The sequence below is a fragment of the Leptinotarsa decemlineata genome, unplaced genomic scaffold (genome assembly GCF_025532065.1).
Source record: "Leptinotarsa decemlineata unplaced genomic scaffold, Ldec_3_MD MMD2_tig00000505_RagTag_RagTag, whole genome shotgun sequence".
Lineage (NCBI taxonomy): Eukaryota > Metazoa > Arthropoda > Insecta > Coleoptera > Chrysomelidae > Leptinotarsa > Leptinotarsa decemlineata.
The window spans coordinates 16139349-16162467 of NW_027412549.1; the positions used below are offsets into that span (position 1 = coordinate 16139349).

At 33.9% G+C, this 23119-nt stretch overlaps 1 protein-coding gene across 1 annotated transcript; it reads right to left on the bottom strand.

Moving 5' to 3' along the window:
- Positions 1 to 1696: 1696 nt before the first annotated feature.
- On the bottom strand, positions 1697 to 19603 carry LOC111505524 (cytochrome P450 6k1). The gene is made up of 5 exons (XM_023160352.2): positions 19478 to 19603; positions 11931 to 12798; positions 9778 to 9990; positions 7290 to 7538; positions 1697 to 2044 (listed from the first exon to the last, which is right to left on the bottom strand). The coding sequence occupies exons 2-5, from the start codon at positions 12796 to 12798 to the stop codon at positions 1866 to 1868; spliced, it is 1509 nt and encodes a 502-aa protein (XP_023016120.2). The 5' UTR covers positions 19478 to 19603; the 3' UTR covers positions 1697 to 1865.
- Positions 19604 to 23119: the final 3516 nt, after the last annotated feature.

The following is a 23119-nucleotide window of genomic DNA, read 5'->3' on the forward strand; positions in this document are numbered from 1 at the left end:
TATTTTGACAGATGCAGCTTTATCAGGATGCCCCAATTGTTGAAGTCCGGAAATCCCTGTTGGAAGACCCTTTATATACAGTGAGCGGCCAATATGGAACAAATTCGTTTTTCCACAAGCGATGTACTTTTAACAAAAATCCTGAATTGGGTCGATATTTATTTTTGATTGCCGATTATTGAAAATATCACGTCATTCGGTGATTTGTTTGAATACAAATATGGGTCTTGTGATACTTCATCTGAGAGGCATTTTAAGATTTCATTCAGTGATGATCATTAATTTGATATCTTTGTATTAGGTGATCAGAAATATTTTTTCCAGCAGAGAAAGAACCCCATAGGTATCTGACAAATTACCACAGTTAAATAAGATGCTGGAGTAAAGGGGAATGTTCCTCCTAACGAAAATCAAGTAGTTTTCATAAAAGAGCTCTAAAACAACGCATTTTGAACTTATCATTTCAACCTTTTTCTTTAAAAAAATATTTGAATACTTAGAAAAGAGGAATGAAGTAATGCATTCAACATTTAAAGGATTCGTTTCTATTTCACCATTCGCAACATCGGTTATAGCTAATAAAGGACAATGAATCTGTTACCTGAATGAGACAAAGATGACATATTTCAGAGGCGAGCTGTTATATTTACTTATGTTCCGAGTTCCGAGACAGTCTGTGACATATGACATTTTGTGCACCTAACCTATCTTCCTCTATATAAAAAACCAACAAAACAACTGTTGTTTATGTGGCTTGTGGAGGTGGTATTGATCTATAATTTATATTTTGCGTTAATTGTTGATTTATAAAGATAATTTTCCTTTTTTAAAGTAGAATATCTAGGTACGTATAAATGATTTCAACTTGATATAGGCGCTGTTGCCAATATGTGAGTTAGAAATAAATCCCTTTAAAAATTAAAATCCAACATTTGAAACATCAATTTGAAAACTTTTCGAAGTGAATTTGAAAAACTCATGAATCAAACTCAACTTTATTTTGTTCAAACTTGCATCTGCTGTAGTAACCCAAATTGAGGAACATTCCCCATTCTGCTAATTTCAATCTTTCTCTGCTTACGTTCTTCTGATTTGTGGAAAAATCAAGCAAACATTTTTCTATAACTTGAGCACACTTGAAACAAAAATATGAATAAAAAAAAATGCAAAACAATCTGGATGAAAGATTTTGGTTTGCTACGTCTCCATCTTAATAAAAAAAAATGTGGGTATGTCCGAGAATCTTTCTCAAAAATCAGTCTCTCCTAAAAATAAATCCCCTTGAATTTTAATCGTTGTATATTTGTATATGTAAAAATGAAATAACCAAATTGAAAATATCGTTTTTACACGCTTTATATTAGCTTCACCTGTATGTATGTTTGTCAGTTTGCTTGTAACTCTCAAGCTCGGAATCTATTTCAAAGAATTATCGACATTATTGCTTGATTTATTCGCGGGCAGATGGCGCTGTACGCAACCGAAAATATCAATGGTCATTTTTCTACACAATATACGGCTGATTGATTCTAAAGTTTAGATAAGATAAATACAGTTTAAAAAGACTATAAAACACGCTTTTATAGCATACGAAACTGAAAAATGAATCCTACATAAAGTTTAAAAAACTAACAAACACGCTTTTAAAGAACTGATTTTTACTTTCATACAAGGAGATGATAAAATGATATATAACTCATATAAAAAACCCGATCTATATAGTTTCACAGTTGACTTCCGTCACAACAATTCTACTATAAAAGTGTAAGTAACAAGCACCGTTAAAATCCCAACAAACTATAATTAATGGTTTTAATTATTCATCTAGTTTTCAATTTTGGAAAATGGTTTATTCATCAACTCCTCTACGCTGGGTTTGGAACAATTTTCTTGAATATCATCGGTAAACCAATTTTAGACTGGAGCACGAAAGATTTTGTCGCAAATTCTACTGGATTTGGAGTCTTGTCACATTTTTCAACTTCAAAATTCAAGAGTATATGAAGCAGTGCCAATTTCGATGCCATCAAGCCGAATCGTTCACCTAGAAAAAAGTTTAAATTATCGAAAAAAGGAGGTGAAAATTTCATCAGATCATGCAAATGCACTGAAGTGGTACAGAAAGAAAGAGATTTTATTGATCTTAAATTACAATTTCTGTCACATTCGAAAATATCTGCAATAACAAAATTTGCTTAGGTACGTCTGCTGAAAATAAAAAAAGATATACATACAGTACATAAGGAAAAATCTCACAATACAAAAGTTATGACTCACAATATGGAATACCTCCCCAATCTAATAGTAAGCTTGGGTGACAAGTGAATTTTTTACTTTGAACTCCAATTCTTTTATATGAATGTCTTTCCACTCACTAGGCAAAGTGTTATATATTTTTATGCGAAAAAACTTCGTTTGTTTGACTGTGTTTTGATAATGCATCTTCGGTAGCCAGGTGATGTTTTTGTGTTTTGTATCATGATTGTGAATCTTGGAGTCACTATTATATTTATTTTCATGTACAAACAATATTGCTTCTAGAATATAAAGGTAATGTAAGTTTGACCCATCTTATGCAGATTGGTTCATGGGTTCTGGAATCAACTTTTTCTAAATCTCTTATTTATTTATTTTTTTTGATAACGAATAGTTCACTTGCATGTGAGGAAGCACCCTATATCAGTATTCCATAGTTTATGTGGCAATGAGCCATGCCAAAATATGCAATTCTCTGCAAATCGTTCAAAACTAAACTCCTTAGTCCTCTCAATGCGTAAAGACATCTTTTTACATAACGATGTCGTATGTCCATTCCAATTTAATTTGTTGTCAAGGTGGAATCCTAGTAGACACACCTCTTTGTCACCGCCAGACATTTGGGATCTATTTGCAATGGTTATTTCCTGAGTCTTATTTGCGTTCAAGCATAGAACATAGCGCTAAAGTATGTTTCGCATTTTGCCAGTGTTTCACATGACAGCTGATGTAGCTGCCCCACTTTTGGTTACTTAATTATGACAAAAGTTGCATTATCGGCATATAAAAAAAACATCTGCTGTATTAATATTTGTAGGAATATCAATTATATAGATAATAAATAAAAGGGGACCTTGTACGGATCCCAAAGGTACTCTATGCTTGACAATTTTGGTAACAAATTTTACATTGTTATACAGGCTGATTCACGGTGGATGGCACATTAGACGTTTCTGGTGAACCAGACAACGGGTCACTTTGAAAATTTAATGGAGGGCATATTGGGACATTCTCTAGCCAACTAAAATTAGAAAGCAGTAGCAACTTTGATTTTTCAAATGGAACACTCTGTATATAATATTATTTTTGGAATCTCCAACAATTGCCCGACAACTTTTCTTGATATTTCCCTATACCTATCTGTTACCGTTTTCGAAATAAAAATTAATTTCAATTTTGTTCTTCGAAAATCATGACTTCTAAAAATGCCGATATCTTTTAGTTAAGAAGTACTATGATATCGAAATTTGGTTTGGAGTTAGGTGATACTTGGAAACTTCCCACACGTCAGCCTAATCTCCGTTACTTCAATACAGGGTGGTAAAAAAATACAGTTTTTTTGTTTGCTTGAAAAAGCAACTTGACTACCTAACTAGTCAAGTTTCGGACTTATGAACATTTATTTGTGAAAATGTCCCTTCAGAATGGTATTTCCATTCGGTATTTGGTAAGCAGGCCATGATTACTATTTGACAGTAGCGTTGTGACATTCTCCTAATAATATCGACATTTTCGTCACTTCAGAAGTTGCAAATACCTTCAAAACGATGGAACAAAACTATTCAAACGAAGTTCTTATGAATTTGTTTATAATTTTTGGACAGTGTGACAAAATTATCAGCAGAACATGTAGAAAGTTCAATGAAATGTATCCGAATCTACCGCTAATGAAACTCAAGAAATTTATACGAATTCAGAACAATTTAAATGCATTTGGATCAACTTTAAAAGCACCAAGAAACTTGCCTCGACCCGTAACTTTCGAAGACAACCAGATTAATGTCTTAGCATATTTTCACGCATTTCCCGAGTCATCAATAAGAAGTGCTGAAGAAGATTTGGGTATAAAATATTCATCGGTTCAGAGACAAAACTTTTTGAAACAACCTAAAGAATTCACAAGTTTCGAAAACAGAATTTTTCACATGACTGTGATGATGTGAATATGGGAAATGTTTTTAAATGAGTTTTCTACCACTTCACAATTTTCAGTGCTTTTGCATACCATTAAAATAAATTGTTTACAAAAGTAGAACTGGACTTCTAATGGATAATAAATCCAAAACAAGCACGGCTACGGAACATAAGAACTGCAACACTCTTCTTGGCACGTGTTTCAGGGAATGAAGTAGACTAATCGGTTGGTCTACTTCACCAAGACTTATTCAGGATATGGAGTAGACCAATGAATTAGTATACTTTACCAAGACACTAATATAGTTGATGAAACGTGCATCGAGAACAGTGTTGATGTTCTGGTGTTTGGGAACAGTGCTTGTTTTGCATCGAAATTTCACCGTTGTTTTAATATTTTTTCACAAGAATGTTATTAAGATTGGACGTCCATTGTCTGAAAAAGGTGTTAATGGATTTGAAATCTGTGGAAGAACAAATAAATGAAAATGATGAAATTATTGAAAATACTAAAAATTACCGGAACTCAATACTCAGATGAGTTAGCAAAAATGAACCAAAAAATTAGCAAAACTGCATGAGTATTAAAAAAAAAAATTAAAGTGCTAATTTATGAAGCGAACAAATTATTGTGACAGATAATCTCGACAAATGATGAAAAATGCTAAATATAAAAAAGAAAAATATTTCAAACCAGGTTACTTCGCAACGTTTCGATTGTTAGAATCCACAATTCGGTTTGAAATCGCTTTTTTTCCTTTTTTAATTATTACATTTTCATTTTACTTTTATAATTGATACATCACTTTCATATATTTCAGGTCACAATAATTTCTTTGCTTTACAAATTATCATTCTTACATTTTTCAATTTTTTCACTCAATGCTTATTCACTCTGTGAGGTATGTCTGGAAATAATTCAATATTCAGAGTGGTATTAGCCAGAGAAATAGTTGTTTGGGCTGAAAAATTCTTAGGCTAACACATAGATAGCCCAACTGGTATCGAATCCATATTAATAAACGAATTTAAGCTTCAAAAGACACGTGTACTAATTTCACAGCTGTCGGACTACTAGTTTGTGGGATAGAATATTTTGAGTGAAGCAACTTTTGTTAGTTTGAAGGAATTTCGTGTTTTGATAAAGCATTGCTTTTTGTCGAAAAAAAAAAGTACTGTTGAAGCCAAAACTTGGCTTGATAAACATCAAACTATGCACCAGGAAAATCATGATAAATGGTTTGCTGAGTTTGAACGAGGTGAAATGAGTAAATGATGCACACAGTGAACGCCCCAAAGAGGCTGTTACCGACGAAAACATAAAAAAAGTGCACAAAGTAATTTTGGATTACCGCAAAGTGAAGTTAATCGAGATAGGTTATGGTATCACTATTATTGGTTAAACTAATGGGGTACCATAAGGTTCTAATCTTGGACCTCTTTCATTTTTAATTTTTATTAATGACTTGGCAACCTCTTTGAATATTCCTAACCTACACCTGCAGACGACCTGAAACTATATTATAAAATCGGCGACATTAATGACTGCCAATGTGTACAACATGAATCAGATGTAATCAAACTTTGGTGTAATAATAATCGTCTACAACTGAACGTATCCAAATGTAAAATAATATCATTTAGAACAAAAAAGCGAACTTTAATGTAGGATTATTCAATCAACAATAGGTACTCCAATCAACCGCGTACATGGGATAACAGATCTTGGTATAACATACGACAGTAAATTAACATTTCCAACACATATAAGGAATATGACTGCTGATGCAAATAGGATGCTTGGATTCATTTACAGAAATGGCAAAAACTTCAAAAGTATCGCCACCTTAAAATTGCTATATTTTGCGTATTCCAGATCTAAGTTAGACTATGGCTCTGTGTTATGGAATCCAGTTTACCACTACCAAAAACATTAATTGAGAGGCATCGATCGTAACATTTTGTTGACACGATTTGATATTACATCTTTGGAAAATAGGAGACTTATCCTTGGTATGAAATTCCTGCATAAATTACTAAACAACAATATCAACAGTGCGGTTCTTTTACCCGAGATCAATATCTTAGTACCAAGAAGTGAAGGTCGATACAATCTGAAGTTTTATTGCGAAGCATCACGTACAAATGTGATGCTACGATCACCATTGAATTTATGTGCAGTAGCTTCAGTAAAATCTGTGAACATTTTATTTCAACTCTCTGAACGCCTTGGTATCATGTATCCACAATCACTTTTCATAATACCACAAATAACATTTATGTCAGTACTGCTACATTGCATGATTTGTGACTTTTTGTGTTAAATACTCAATTTTTCATTTCTCTTTTGAAATTCTACGTATTCAAATATTTTATATATACCTACTCTATTTTAGCATTTACTTTTATACATTTCTATATTTCATTATTTTTAATATTCATTTCCTATATAATCTGTAAAAAAAGCATTTCCTGTAACTGGGTACTCCTGTCGGAAATAAATCGCTTTTTTTATTATGCGATGCGCATGGTATATTGTTCATTGACTTTCTTGAAGAAGAGAAAAAACAATCAACAGCGACTTCCTATTACATGGCGTTATTAGAGCGTGTGAAGGACGAAACCGCGGAAAAATTGCCCCATTTGAAGAAAAAAAAGTTACTGTTTTATCAAGACAATGCCCTGTCCCACAAATCAATAAAAACGGTGACAAAATTGTATGAATTGGCCTACGAATTGCTTCCATATCCACCGTATTCTCCAGACCTGCTCCCTGCGACTTTTTCCTGTTCTCAGACCTCAAGACAACTTCAATAATAAAGGTGAATTTTTTAAAAAAAAATTGTTTTGTCGGCCTACGAATTTTTCAACCCAACTATTGAGTTGCGATTGATGAACGTTTCGTGATTTCATTTCAAAATAATCATTTTCGCATACTTATCTCTTCTCGATACAGCCTTCAGACTGATTTTTGTCTCATTTTGGTAACGTAATGGATTCTTTGTCCAATAGTTACAAAAAACAAGTTTTTTCATCAGATGAAAGTGAATGAGTCGGTTATATAGATACTTCATATACTTCGGATTAATTTCCTACAATTGAAAAACCTTCCGTCTTACCTATACAACTTCTTGGTCCATCGCCAAATGGCATATAAATCAATCCATTCTCATTCAATTTACTGTTTGAAAATCTTTCAGGGTCGTATTTTGCTGGACTGGGAAAGTATTTCTCATCCATTTGCAGGCCATAGATAGGAATGAAGACAGGTGTTCCTTTCTCGATAACGAAATCTGTTTCAGGTACTTTGTAGTCTTCATTACACGTTCTGTCCAAGAAGGGTAGAACTGGGTATTTACGAAGGGTTTCTGGAATTAATTGTGGAACAAATGAAATTGAAGCGTCATAACGAAAAATAAAATAATGAAAAAATCTTCAACGAATCCCTTGAGAATATTACATTGGATGTTTCTTACTGTCTTTTTGGGTATATAACGTCCCACAATCTGAAAAATAAAGCTTGATCAATAGAGAATCTGATGATGTGTAATATAGAGCAAACTGAAAACCCTGAAAAGTTACCGCGTAACCACCAGATTCTCTATTATTCGGTCAATTTAGATATTCGAGGGTACAAAAATTCGTACCCAGCTCAAAGTTGGTAGGATTGTTCAAATAATTATCTGATCTACAATTCTGTCTGGACCAATTTTACGATAAAACTGACCGTTTTGCTGAAAATCACGAAAAACTTGTGACTTCTAACTTCGAATTAATTTTTTTCTAGGTATCGGATCTTACAAATTTTGATCTGGGTACGAATTGTTGTACCCTCACTCCTATTTTTTGGCTAATTTGACAGGATAACTATTGATTTAGATTTGGTAATCCATCAGCATGTACATGTACAAGACAGTGAGAAATATTGATAACTTTACAAAAAAATGTATTTTCAGGAATATGTTAGATGTTTTTGGAGAACAAAGAGTGATTGTTTTCTGGAGGCACAAAGAATTTAGACTCCACAAAAAAAAAGGATTTCGAAGAATATACTGAGGATTCCTACTCAGTGTGATTTTAAAAATTGAAAGAGTATCATTCAGATACAAGATTTCTAAGGTTTTTTTTACAACAATGAAGCTTACTGTCCACGCACTGTATTATCAACTTCATAAAAAGCACTTGAATATGCAGAGAAAAGCGTCACTCAAAATTCTTGGTAATTACCGACTCACTGAGTACACTGGAGGCAATTTATAAAGTTGAACCCAAAACACCCCATCATACTTCACATCAAACATAAGCTCCACTCAATCATTGAGAAACGTAAACATATCCACTTTATGTGGGTTCCATCAAATGTTGGTATAGCAGGCAACGAAACGGCCGATCAGCTGGCAAAGGATGTTATTAATAACCCACTCACAGATATTGGAAAAAAAATAGCTGTTGCCTTACTAACGTATGGCAACAGCAATAGAATGGCTTCAACTCTAAGTTATCGGCAATCAAACCGTTGGTCTTACCCTGGAAATCACTTCCAAAAACGAGAAAATTGCAAGTTATCCTATCACGTCTTCGACTAGGACATACTCGCCTCACTCATGAATACATCCTCAATGGTAATAACCTTCCAACATGTGAAGTTTGTGACTGTGCTACAAGTGTCAAACATATTTCATCTGAATGCGCATCCTACTACAACGATAGAGTCGAGTACAACATCCCCCCTTCAATTGAAGCAGCGTTAGGACAAAATTGTAACTATGAAAAACTAATTGCCTTTCTAAGACGTATAAAGCTGCTTCGTATATGAAAATTTATTGTAAGAAATCAATATTTCTATGAAATTTGAATTATCGATAATAACCCTCGATGTTGATGCGACATTAAATAAATTTAATAAAAAAAAAACTTCATGAAACTTTAAGTTTTCCATAAGTTCACAAGTTGGGGGAAAATATAAAACATCGTATGGAATTGCCTTTTTCTGAAGTAATACTGCATTGTGAGATGACAAGTTCACAAAACAGTGACACGTGTTTCACTTTAGATCGGGGGTAGGCAACATAAGACACGCGTGCCAGACTTGGCACGCCTGGTAGTTTAAAATGGCACGCATAACTTTGTGACGAAGCAATAAAATAAATATTCAATTTGAAGGAAATTTGGGAATTTTAACACCCAGTTATTAAGGATCTATTCAATAGTTGGTAATCGTGAAAGAGAAGACCTTTCACTGATTTTTGGGAATTTTAACACCCAGTTATTAGGGATCTATTCAATAGTTGGTAATCGTGAAAGGGAAGACCTTTCACTGATGGGAAATTTATGAAGCAAATGTTTCTGACAAGTGCGGATGTCTTAAGTTTAGACGATAAAATATTATTTGAAAAACGTTGTAATGATTTTTCATTAAGTATCGGCCGTTTTCATCTCATATTGAACAATATGTTGAACAATGTAACAAGTCAAAGTTGAAGCAATCATCTTTGAAAATTCTGATTTGAGTTTATGAAAAATAGTGAGTTCTGAATGAAATGAAACTGAAAATATATAACATGGAAGACAATAGAATATAAATGCAAGTAGGTCATTATTACTCACCATTGATACACATGCTCAGATATTTCATATCTTGAATTCCTTCATATGTTATACCTTTGTTCTCCTTGATATTAGTCCTTACTTCATTTCTTAATTTATTCTGAATACTGGGATTTAGACACAACTCGTGCAAAGTAAAGGCTATGGTGGAACTGGTAGTTTCGAATCCAGCTGCGTAGAATTGCAAAGCCTGCCCAATAATTTTTTCACTTGCTGAAACGAAGTGATGAAAATAATTTTTGTAGGTCCCGTTTTCAGTAGGAATTTTTTATTCAGGCTCCTTACAGCACTACTCATTTTGAATGACTGACTATTCATCTATCAATGATTATAAGTTCAAATTTGGTAAATTCACAGTTTCAGCTCTTTAGGACGTTGAGTTTATTGATGAGAGGCATGAAAGTCAAAGGTGTTTTGCGTGTTCGACGGATTTTCTGCTATCGCGTAGAAGTCGAACTTCAATTTTGGAACGGGCACACTTGCAGACCAGTTTCGGGCTCATTAGCCACATGTCAGTGCAAGATAGTGGCCATCATCGACCTAAAGACAATGATATTGCATAATTGAAAATCGGAATTCTCTCAGAGTATTTCATTCCTCTTCCTAAGTTGGAGCGAACTACAAAACTTCAACTTCTCGCTGGGTGTATTTCTTGTGCTCAGCAATGCGAACTTTCAATGGCCTCTTAGTTTCACCGATGTATAATTCTCCGCATTCGCAGGGTATCCAGTAAATACAATTCTTGGAATCGCAGTCCGCGTTTGGTGGCCTGGTTTTCGTGAGGCTGCTACGGATAGTGTTCCCAGATCTGGAACAGGTCCTGATGTTATACTTGGACCCAATCCTTCTTATCCTTCCCGATAATCCTCTGATGTATGGAAGTACAAGTACTGGTTGTGGCGGCTTCTCTTCCTTGTGGAGCTCTTGCTGTCTTCTAGCTAAAGCCTGTTCTAGCATCACTCTGGAGTATCCATTCCGTTGAAGGTCATTTTTGATGATACATAGTTCCTTTTCGAAACCTTCCTTTGTATTACATAGCCCGAAAGCACGGTCTAGTAGAGTCTTGATGATTCCTCTCTTAGTTGATTGATGGTGGTTGGATTCCCAGTTCAGATACTATCCTGTGTGAGTGGGTTTTCGATATACAGATGTTTCCCATTTAGTGTCGGTCCTCTTCACCAATACGTCTACGAAAGGCAATTGGTTGTGGACTTCCTTCTCCATTGTGAAAGTGATGAAAGGACTCACGTTGTTGATGTGCTTCAGAAAAGTGTCTAGTTCTGCATTCCCATGGTTCCTTATTATGAAGGTGTCGTCTACGTATCTCAACCAGACTCGGGGCTTCTTCAATGGCCAGTTTGAAACCACTCCATATATATATTGGCTGTTACCGGTAAAAGTGGCGATCCTATTGGCAGTCCCTCATCTTGCGTGAAGAATTCGTCCTTCAGTTGGTAGTAGCAGTTTCGTACACAGCATCCTAGTAGTTCCATGATTACTTGTATCGGTAAATTTGTTCTATCTTTCAGGTCCCCGTCTTTGGATAGCTACCTCTGTATGATTTGAAGTGTTTCTTTGACATGGACGTTGGTGTAAAGGATTTTCACGATGAAACTGAGCAGTTGATCCTGCTCTTTGGCTTCGATTTTCCCTAGTAGTTCAACAAAATGCCTTGAATTTTTCACCAGAAATGATGTTTTACCTTGCAGTGGTTTAATTATTGGTAGTAAAAATCTGGACAAGTTCTGAGTGGCTGAATCTCTGGAGCTAATGATCGGTCTGAGCGGAACATCTTTTTGTGGATTTTGGGTAGTCCATACAAGTGAGGGGGCTCACTTAATTCTCAGCTTGTATTAATATTTCAATTTTTTAGTTTTTTGGTTGTTGCTTGTATGTTATTTCTTTGTAATTTCAGTTTCTTTGTTTAATAAAATTGTTATTTTTTTGGTTATTCTTTTTAATTTTTTTACAGATTATTTCAGGGATTTCAAATCAATTTATATTATATTAGACAATGGAAGTCCGAATTGATGAAATTGGTAGTACTTATTTGAATAATTGCAAAAAGTTTTTCCGAAACGAATTCAATGGAAATTTATATTGATGAAGTGTGACTCGAAGATCTCGGAATTGTTATCAAATAAAAATCTTACCTGAATCTGTACTACAAACGTGCCCATCCGATTCTTCCAAGTCCTTTAGAATATCGACAAAATCATTTTTCCTTATTTTGCTTTTTTCTCTTTCCTTTATGGTGTTTTTGACCGCTTCAGAAAAGTATTCGCGAGTGGTAGTTGGGATAAAATCTAAATGAAAAAGATCCACCCATCGCGGCCTGAAAAAATACGCCATTTGCACGAAGGCGTTTCTTAAATTGAAATGAAAAATGCTGAAACCTATCTTCCGGAACGTAGCGTCGTCGTTATCAAAGCAATGCGAGTTTATTCCAAAGAAGCACTTGGCACTGACATCAGTGGAGTATTTAGAACAAACTTCTTTTGCGTTTAGTACTTCTTTGTGCTTACTCAAATACCGTACCAAGTCTTCTCCTATACTGTTGACGATAGGAAACATTCCCTTGAGCTTTCCAGATGTGAAAACTGGGGTGAGTTTCACCCTATCGCTTCTCCACACCGGCGTCTTTTGAAAAAAAAGCATATTCGACTGTATGTTATCATGCATTGGGCAGGCCACTGTTCTGTCTACGAAATAAGCGAAATCCCTTATTGCGATATTTTTTATTAGCTCCGGAGACTTCATTATCAGAATGGGTTCGTCAAAAATGAACAAACCAAAGTATGGAGCATTGACGGTATCATATATTCTTTTTAACCATTCGCCTATCGTGTATCGGAAGAAACAGGCAGAAATGAAGTTGCCGAAAATTGGAATTGGTGTAGGACAATAAACTCCACGTTTCGCCCAGTAATCAAATTTTCTTGTGCTGTATTTGTAGAGGATAAATAAGGATGTTCCAAAAGAGAGGAATAACGGAAGGATCCACGAGGATGTGAAAATCATCTGAAAAAATAAGTACGTTGAGGTAAACTAAGTCTAGAATGAAAGTTAGGTATCGTTATTTATTATCAACCCACGCGTTTACATACATTGGTGAAAACTGTGAAGAAACGAGTTTGTTTCGATAAAGCTTTTACTAGTGTATGAGGGACACCAGAACAAATAATTACGACTGGTTGAAACCAGACCCCAAAAAAACTTCAGTTGATTCTATACATGGCTATAGCTTTTACTTGATCACGACGAAATGACGGCAAACTGAGATATATTGCAGTTTTAAAGTGATTCAATCAAGAACAAGGAAGTAAAAGAAAAGAGGAATTGAAAGAAAAAATAACCACCACGAGTTCAAACTAGAGCTCAAAAAAACTTTTGTCGATTCTATAGATGACTAGATCCTTCACTTAATCACGAATAAATAAAGGCAAACACAGATATAATGCAGTTTTGTTAATGACAAAAAAGTGGAAGAAAAAAAGAAATAAAAGAACAAATAATCACGACGAGTTGAAACCAGAGCCCAAAAATACTTTCATAGATGGCCATAGCCTTCACTGAATTACGACGAAATAACGACAAATAGAGAGTTATTCAGCCAAGACCAAGAATCTAAAAGAGAAGAAGAATTGAAAGAAAACTTGATTACCAATCACCACGAGTTGAAACTAGAGCTCAAAAAGGGTTCTGACGATTCTATAGATGACTAGAGTCTTCACTTAATAACGAATAAATAACGGCAAACAGAGATATAACGCAGTTTGGACGTGATTCAGTCGACAACAAGAAAGTAAAATAAAAGAAGAAATGAAAGAATAAATAATCACGATGAGTTAAAACCAGACTCCAAAAAGACTTCTATAGATGGCCAAAGCTTTTACTAAATTACGACGAAATAACGATAAACAGAGATGATTTTCAGTTTTGAAGTTATTCAGTCAAGAACAGAAAAGTAAAAATGAAACAGCAAATAATCACGACGAGTTGAAACCAGAGCCCAAAAAGACCTCTGTAGATTCTATAGATGGCGTAGCCTTTTCTTAATTACAAAAAAAATACGACTAACAGAGCTATAATGCAGTTTTGAAGTCATTCAGTCAAATTCAGTCTAGAAGAAGTAAGTAAAAAAAAACAACAAATCATCACAAGTTGAAACCAGAGCCTAAAAAGGCCTCTGTCGATTCTATATATGGCTATAGCCTTTACTTAATTACGAAAAAATTACGACTAACAGAGATATAATGCAGTTTTGTAGTCATTTAGTCAAATTCAGTTAAGAAAAAGAAAGTAAAAAAATGAAACAACAATTTATTACGAATAGTTGGAACCAGAGCCCAAAAAGACTTCTGTGTCAATTCTATAGATGAATATAGCCTTCACTTAATTACGACAAATTAACGGCAAGAACGAGAAAATGAAAGGAAATGAGAAATAGAAGAATTTTCCAGAAAAAGAATCACTTAAGTTGTATTGTTGAAAGCAACCCTAGTCTTGAGATATCCATTGAAGGGAACCACCCACCAAAGAAACAGGAGCAGAATGTTCCTAGATCATTACGAAGTAAAAGAAACAACAACTAAATAAGTTAAGGCTATAGCTTAACTTATTTAGACGAATTAACGGCAAACAGAGATATAATGCCGTTTTGAAGTGATTTAGTCGAGAAAGTAAAAGGAAATAAGAAATAGAAACAAATATATTCACGATGAGTTAAAAGCAGAGCCCAAAAAGACTTTTGTCAATCCTATAGATGGCTATATCTTTTACTTAATCATGACGAACTGACGGAAAACAGATATAGATTTGAATTTTAGAGTTATTCGGTCAAGAATAAGAAATTAAAAAAAAAGAAATAAAAGGATAGTGAAGAAAAAAGACTAACGAAAAGCGGAGAAGAAAGAGGAAGAGAGAAGTAAAGAAGAAGCTGGGATCAAGAATTGTTGCAAAAACAATCGCAGTAAAAAAAACCAAAAAGTAAAGAACCAAAACCCAATAGGAAAATATAATAATGATGAGATTATACAAGGCATCATATACTTATATACACGTGTATAAAACTTATCAGAATAGTAAAAAAAAGGTAAACTACAAATGAATTGTTAAGATAGTGTATAGTCGCAAAACAAACTAAAAAAATTATTCATAGAATAGTAGGTTTCACAAAAGTAAGCTATTAAGAAATACAAAATTCTTCAACATTATAAAATAGTTTTTCAAGAAGGAAATTCCTCAATTTATTTTTGAATAGAGTATCATTCAGATTCACATCTATTATATCTCTCATTTTATCGAAACATTTGGAATCAACACGCTTTGGCGAATTTCCACAGACTGATAGCCTTCCATAGGTTGTCGAAGACTTCCTTCATTCCTAGTATTGAACATATGAGTGTCCTCATTCTTCATTGGTTCATTCTGTTTTTTTAATGCACATAATCAGCCCAAGAATATACACACATGGAAGGGCTAGTATTTGGAGATTCTTGAGTCAAAATTCACATGTTGTAGTTGGATGACCATGACATTCTTCTCATTATCTTTTTTTGAGATACAAATGCCCTTTCAAAGTAAAGAGATCACCCCAAAAGATCACACCATATTCCAGAGTGGACTGAACCATCCCAAAATATAATCATTTCAGGATATCTGCTGCTACAGTACCCCAAAGGTTTCTTATTATTATTATATACATAAATACATACGGTATTTATGTGTGCTTCCCGTCTTAGCTTTCTATTCAAATCCATAGATTGTATAGATTTTCCAGATACGGTTTAGTATAGGTTGTTTTTTTCTGTTCAAAATTAACCTATTTTCAAGGCTATTTCATTAGATGCCTTATTACTTGATTCTGTTAATTGGTTGACTTTATTGTGTGACATCAGTATATTAGTGTTATCAGCATAATTGTTTGCGAAGGTACAGGTGTCATCAATGTCACCCAGAAAGGCTGTCAACAATAGGGGTTCCTGTATTTATTATCCTTGAATTTGATTTCAGATTATTCACTGCTGTCGTCTGTGTTCTGTTTGTTAAGTATGATGGTACTCATTAGAGCAGAACCCCCTAACTCCTTACTCTCTCAATTTCATGATTAACAAGAGATATAGCTGAAATAATTTGAAAAGAAAGAATGAGAGGAAGAGACTAGAAAGAAACCTAACAGTTGTTTTTAAAATTACAAAGTTAAAAAATGAATTTCATAGAAAAAAATAACTGGAAAAGTCGTACAAATGAAAAGCGATAACAAAGGAGTTCAAGGAGGAATGCAAACAGTCACTGACAAAGTCGTAAGGAAAATGAGTTTGGAAGAATTGACGAATGAATTGTGGAGGGCGCGGAACTGAAAGATCAAGAGTATATAGTCTATACAAAGATAAATAAAAGTATAATGTACCGGGCCCGATAAATTTATAAGGTAATACCATACAGAACCTCCCACATGAAAATATTGATTAGACCTCGTATATATACCACGCCGCCCATGCCATACAAAGAAACTGCCAACGTCTGGTAACTGTTTAGTTTTAATGCTATTCGAATTGGCTTCATATATACTATATGAACGTGGCCGGTCAGACGTTATACCTACCAACAACAACAAGAGTATCACTGGGTGAAACAAAGAAATATCCAACCTTCGATGGAAAATCATCTTGATGTACCATTGACAGTCTGAAGCAATAGCCAACGCCAACAGCTGAATGGAAGAGAAAAAACCTACTGCCCTCGTATAGTCACTACGATATAAGACATTGGAATACTCCATAAATGTTCAAAAAGCAGTCAAAACGATTATAGAAGGATTTTGCAAGCTCTAGAAATGTGATATGAACAACAATACTTGAAGCAAGTCTGCCAGCGCTGATTTGGGAACAGACATAATTAATCGCAGAAGAGGACTTCACAGGAGTATGGGGCAGATATCGACAGACATCGATCTATGTTATTCCCAAGTTCCAAAGAAGTTTCTAAAGTAGATTGCATTACTATCGGAAGGATGAGAATGCAGTTGAAGAGTGTTATCTCGTACGAAGAATTTTCCAGAAAAAGAATCACCTAAGTTGTATTGTTGAAAACAACCCTAGTCTTGAGATATGCATTGAAGATTCAGATTCAGATTCTTTATCAACCATTTGTAGCCAAGCTGTGCTTGGATATGGCAAGTCATATTACACTTAGTAGCACATTGTTAATGTTATGCAAATCATTTTTTTTAATGAGAAATTCAATAAATTATTTTGAAAGTACGATATTCATACAGGGGCATACTTACATACAAGTATCAACATAAATTAAGTACTTTTGCAATAGTTCACAAATTCTTCAAGGTTGTAGAAAGCATTCATTGTCAGCATTTTTTTAATTTTTTTCTTGAAGAGAGGCTGCGATAATTCTTTTACATTATTTGATATATAATTATATAGTGTAAGTCCATTATATTGTGGTGATTTTGTATAATATGTGTGGTTGAATTTTTCGATGCGAAGGTTATCTTTGTTTCTTGTTTCATACCTGTGTCTGTCACCATTTCTAGCATAGCAATTTTTATTAGTATGTATATACAGTAATATATTTAAAATGTATATGCAGGGAAATGTCAATATACCCTTTTGTTTAAATACTTCTCGGCATGAGTCAAAAGGTTTCATATTATATATAATTCTTATTATGCGTTTTTGGAGAACGAAGACTCTAGTCCATTCAGTTGCAAGGCCCCAACTGATTATGTTGTATGATAAGGTCGAGTAGACTACGAAGTAATACACTTTCAGGAGAGATGATTCATGAAGAGATTTTTTAGTGTTAGAAAGGCAAAGCAGCTTTTTTTGAGTTTGTTACATGTATTATCTATTTGTTCGATCCACGTTATGTTATTATCGAGATGTATGCCTAAGAATTTTGTTGAGCTTGATAATTCATGTTGATTGTTGTTTATATTCAGATTGATAAGGTTTGATTTATTACTGCGTGAACTGTTAAATTGAATGAACATTGAAGGGAACCGCCCACCAAAGGAATAGGAGCAGAATGTTCTCAGATCATTACGAAGTAAAAGAAACAACATGGTGTTGGGATGGACGGGTTTTGAAACGGATGAAATTTAAAACGGAAGTAATGCAGATTTAGTATAGTTCATTTGAGAATGTTCCTTGGTGAATATTCGAAGGTTTACGAAAGTGTTGACAAATTCGAAATATAATAGAAAAGAAAGATGAGAAAAGAAAAACATTGAATGTGAAAGTATGAGAATGATTATTGTGACCTGATATTATACAATACAATACAATACTATATTTTTCCTGAGACTTTTTCACGAGCATGGAATTCGTCACATACACAGTAAAGATTGGAGTTGAAAAATATCATAGTATAAACAGTAAAATATTAAAAAAGCAAGCATTAGTAATGTCAAGCAGCCAGATTAGTAACATTCATCAAGTGAATAAAAGGAATTTTTGTAGAGAATACTTTCAACGCTATTTTTGAAATTAATGGGATTTGAAATTTTCTTAATAAATGTTGGACGTTTATTAAATATTTTCATAGACATGAGGTCCGTTTGATACAGATGTTAATTTTTGTACAGGAACTATCAGATTATAATTTTGCCTAAGAGTATAACCAGTAGCTATGTGGATAGTGTCCCTTCGCTGAAACTCATGGTAATGATTCTTAATGTAAGTGACACAATTTAAAATACACATGGATATCACAGATGGAATTTGTGATTCAGTGAATAACTGCTTACAAGAATCACCATATTTTTCAAAACACATGGTTCTTAGTATTATCTTTTTTTGAGCATTTAATCTGCTGCAGTTACCGTAGCAGACTAAGCAATAAGTTAGACTTGAGTGAACATGGGCATAGTAGTAGCTTAATAAAATACTAATAAGGACAGAATTTCTGATATTTCAAATAACGAAACAATGCTTGGATAATTTAATAGAAATAGAGTCAATATGCTCATTCCAGGATAATTTGGAGTCAATAGTCAACCCTAAGAATTTGACTGATTTTTTCTGTACAATAGATTTAGTATTAGCTATATCCAATATACTGCAGTTCATTTCTCTTAGCGAGAAAACAATGATATTAGATTTATTGCTATTTAGTACGAGGCCGTTTCTGGCGCAGTAATTGAGCATATTAGCAACTGCAATATCAGCCTGGTCAGATAACCCTTCACAAGAAAAAGAACTCAATAAGAAGGAAGTATCATCGGCAAACTGTCGTTGACGAATAAGAGAAAGAAAGTAGGGTTCATGACACTACCTTGCGGAACACCCGTATTGGAACATATTTACAAAGGAAAAAAAAAAGAATGAGGAATACAATGCCAATTCACCATGAAATGGTTCATACAAATTAAAGAATTTGATAACTTTGTCGGACCTTTAGCGAATTCAAAAGGGACTACACCTGCAGTATCAAAATTGATCCATGTTGTGACAAATTATCGAAGAACAGTATATCAAAATAGATTCTGGCGAATAAGAACCTTCTGCTTTCTTTGAAATCGGTTGAAAAACAACAATCATCACATGCAATGAGACATTTCAAGGGAGGTTCTGAAATTATTGATCGAAAACAAAAAGTATTTTTTTCCACCAAAATTGTACGTAGATTGTACTTACATATTAGAATATACCAAAGTAACGACTGATAATTTTTCACTTACCTTCTGATAACTTTTCTCGACGTTTCACATTCAGGTAATGGATCTTTCAAAGACGTTGCCCAAATATTTAATAACCTAGCTGTAGAATGTTCTAAACAGGATCGGACTGCAAACATTAGGACTGATGATTTTGGAAAAATGGGTTTTGCTATAAATAAAAATACTAAATTTCCTCAGAAGGAATGTACACGTAGATTAGTTTTTTGAAATTTCCCGATGAAAGTGTGAAAAATTCCATCCTGCTATTTTGTCTTCCAGGTCAAACTACTCAATAGATTTATAAAGGACGGTTCTGTATTTCGAGAAAGAGGACAAAATATTGCGTGCGTTTAATTTTTTTCAGTTGAAGCAAAATAAAATAAGTATCGTGACTTTAATTAGATCTAATACAGTATCATCCGTGGGTCTATAATTTTGTCATAAAGTGATTTTGAAATCGTGTGTCTTTTGATAGCTAGTAATTTGAATTGCCAGATTGTTTTTACAGTTAGTATCATTTATTGTTGAAGGAAAACAACATCTGATTTCGATAACAGGAACTGGATGTATTAAATTTTAGTATATGAAAGTTTGTTTTCTTTTAGCAAACTTTTTGATAGGGCTATCAGTTTGATAAAAGAATGAAATGCTAACACTAAACTCATAATCAACTAATTTTTTCTACGGATGCTATACAATATGCCACTTCTTTCATCGCTTTCATACGTTCAAAACGAATGGTGGAAATTTCTCACGCAGTGAGAAATATCCACCATTCTGGAAATTTCTCACGCAGTGAGAAATATCCACCATTACAGTGAAAACTAATTTCTCACTGTTATCACGATAACCCAAGTCTGTCATGAATTGTCAGATTGATATGACACGTTCTCTATGTTGACAACGATACGCCGACGATTCGCGAGCAATATCCAAGTAGCCCATTGTCGGCGTTTCCATAACAACAAACCGAAGCATTGCATAATTATTGATGTCAACTTACCCAACAGAAATAGTTTTATTGTTGATTGTTATAGTATAAACAGTTCAGATTTATTAAATATTGAATATAATGGAATACGAGGATTTAGAGTTGGAAAATACATCATATACTTCTGGTAGCGATAATTTGCTACCAGAAACTTTATGGATTGGAAAATGAAAGCCAAGGTAAATTCTTGTTCCGAAAATACCTTGTTAGTTTATTTTGAAGAGTTGTCAAGAAGATTGAAATCATCAACATTATGGTCTCAGTACTGAGGAGAACCTTAATTATTAAAAACTTTGTTTGATATACAGGGTCCTGCAACAGTGGCGCGGTGTTCCATATCTCAATTAAGGAAACAGATAGGAATCTTAATTTCTATAATATTACCTCATTGCATGAGCTCAACAAAATAAAAATATTGGCGATCACACAGGGTGTTCAATTTTTTCTGGGCGGATCCCAACTGTGTTTTTTTAAATAGCAAACTATATTTTTTTTTTGCTTTTTCGGTTTATACATAGAAAATAAAAGACAGTTTATGTATATCTTCACTTCAAAAATATTGACGGTTTTCGAGATATCTAGCATGACAGGTTTTTTTTCCAATAATCGTCACTCAGAATGTTTGAAATTATAATGTTGTGCCAAGTCCAATTGTATTTTTTTCTGGTCAAATATTCTACATTGGTAACTCTCTCAAATGATATATCTGAAGTCGACCTGTGATATACTGGGTATGAAAAACCGCTTGCGTCATATTGTAAATGAAAATTTGCAGAATCTTCCTTATTTCAAATGGAACACCCTGTATATTATTGATCCATAAGGAGCGCCAACGAAACCTCTTAAAAAAAAGCATTTTTTTCGAAAAATGGTCGTTCTTCCTGTTTCTACGCCATAAACTCGATGAAAGACTTTTTTCAAAGCGAAATCCATTTGACGACTGATGAGAATGTACGAAAGATATCTTGTTTCAATTTAGTACATTATAGCGTGTCCAAACAAATATTTTTTTACGAAATAAATGTACCTATCACATTTTTCTAAATGAAAAATTATTTTTTTCATTGGATGCAGAATTTTTCCCATAAATCGTGCAATATCAAACCGAACAGGATTGAATGAAAACACATTGTGAATATTACAAATTTTTTTTTTTCATGTTATGGTGTATATTCATGAATTCATGGCTCAAGTTTTAGATATTTAAATTTGTCAACTGACAAACTACAAAACTAAAAAAGGAAGAGTTTAATGAAGGTTGATAATGAAACTTTTATAAAATATGTTCGACATGTTCCTCATTTTCTTGAATGCAGAGCTGAAGTCTATGTTTGAAAGACTGTTCTATCCTGCGCAAGACCGCTGGTGTAATGCTGCCAAAAGCATTCGTTATTTTAAGTCGCATATTTTCGGAAGAAGCTGGTGGCTTGGTGGCTCGACGTAAACCATATTTTTATGTATCCCCATGAGAAAAAATCCAGTTTTGTTAAATCTGGTGATCTAGCGGGCCACCGTACAGGCTCATTACGTCCTATACATTTATTGGAAAATACTTCATTCAGATGATCTCTCACTTCTGCCGATCAGTGAGCAGGCGCACATACATTGTTCCATTAATATGTCCCTGAAAAAAGTATGGACCAAATACATATTCTCCAACGATGCCTCCCCAGACATTTATCGACCACCTATATTGATAGTCCACCTGTCTCAATAAGTGGGGATTTTCTGTCGAATAATAATGGTAATTATGTCGATTCACAAATCCATTTTTATGGAATGTCGATTCATCCGACCATGAAATGGATCAATTGCAAAATCTCACTCTTTTCTCAAAATCGGCATATGAGATGGATGAAAGCGATGTTTCTTCAAAACTCGTTGCACTGATCTCTCACTTATATCCACTATTTCATCAATTTGTCGTTGACTCCTACTAGCATCTTCTTCAACAGCGAGAAGAACTTCATTAGTAGCTGGCTTGATGCGCTCATGTTTAGAATAATTGATACATCCAGTTTCAACAAATCTTTTGATTTTATTTTATTCGCTGAAGGTTGTTTTAGACCGAAAAAATATGGCACAAATTTCGAGATTATTGAAATTATTGTAATTATTCAAAAACGTACATTTTGCGGTGTAATTCAAAACTTGTTTATCTAGCAACAGGTAATTTTAGGCATGGGGCGATATTTTAAGGAAAGGCATCAAATGAAGAAATTGCACGGTGTTTAGAGAATAAATGTGTTATAAACATTACATATATCTCGATCACGCCGTCACATATGGATTTCACAGTAAAAAAATCATTGATATTATGTCGATACAATAAAGAGTTATCATTTTTAGTAAAAAGAAAAAAAAATAAGAAAAACTATAGGACAGGCTATAATGTACAAAATTGAAACAAGATATCTTTCGTACATTCTTATCAGTCGTCAAATGGATTTCGCTTTGAATAAAGTCTTTCATCGAGTTTATGACGTAGAAATAGGAAGAACGACCATTTTTCGAAAAAAATGCTTTTTTAAGAAAAACTATTGAACCTAGCCATAGGGAATACTGGATAAAATTTGTAGAGGTTTCGCTGGCGCTCCTTATGGATCAATAATATACAGGGTGTTCTATTTAAAATAAGGAAGATTCTGCAAATTTTTATTCACAATATGTGG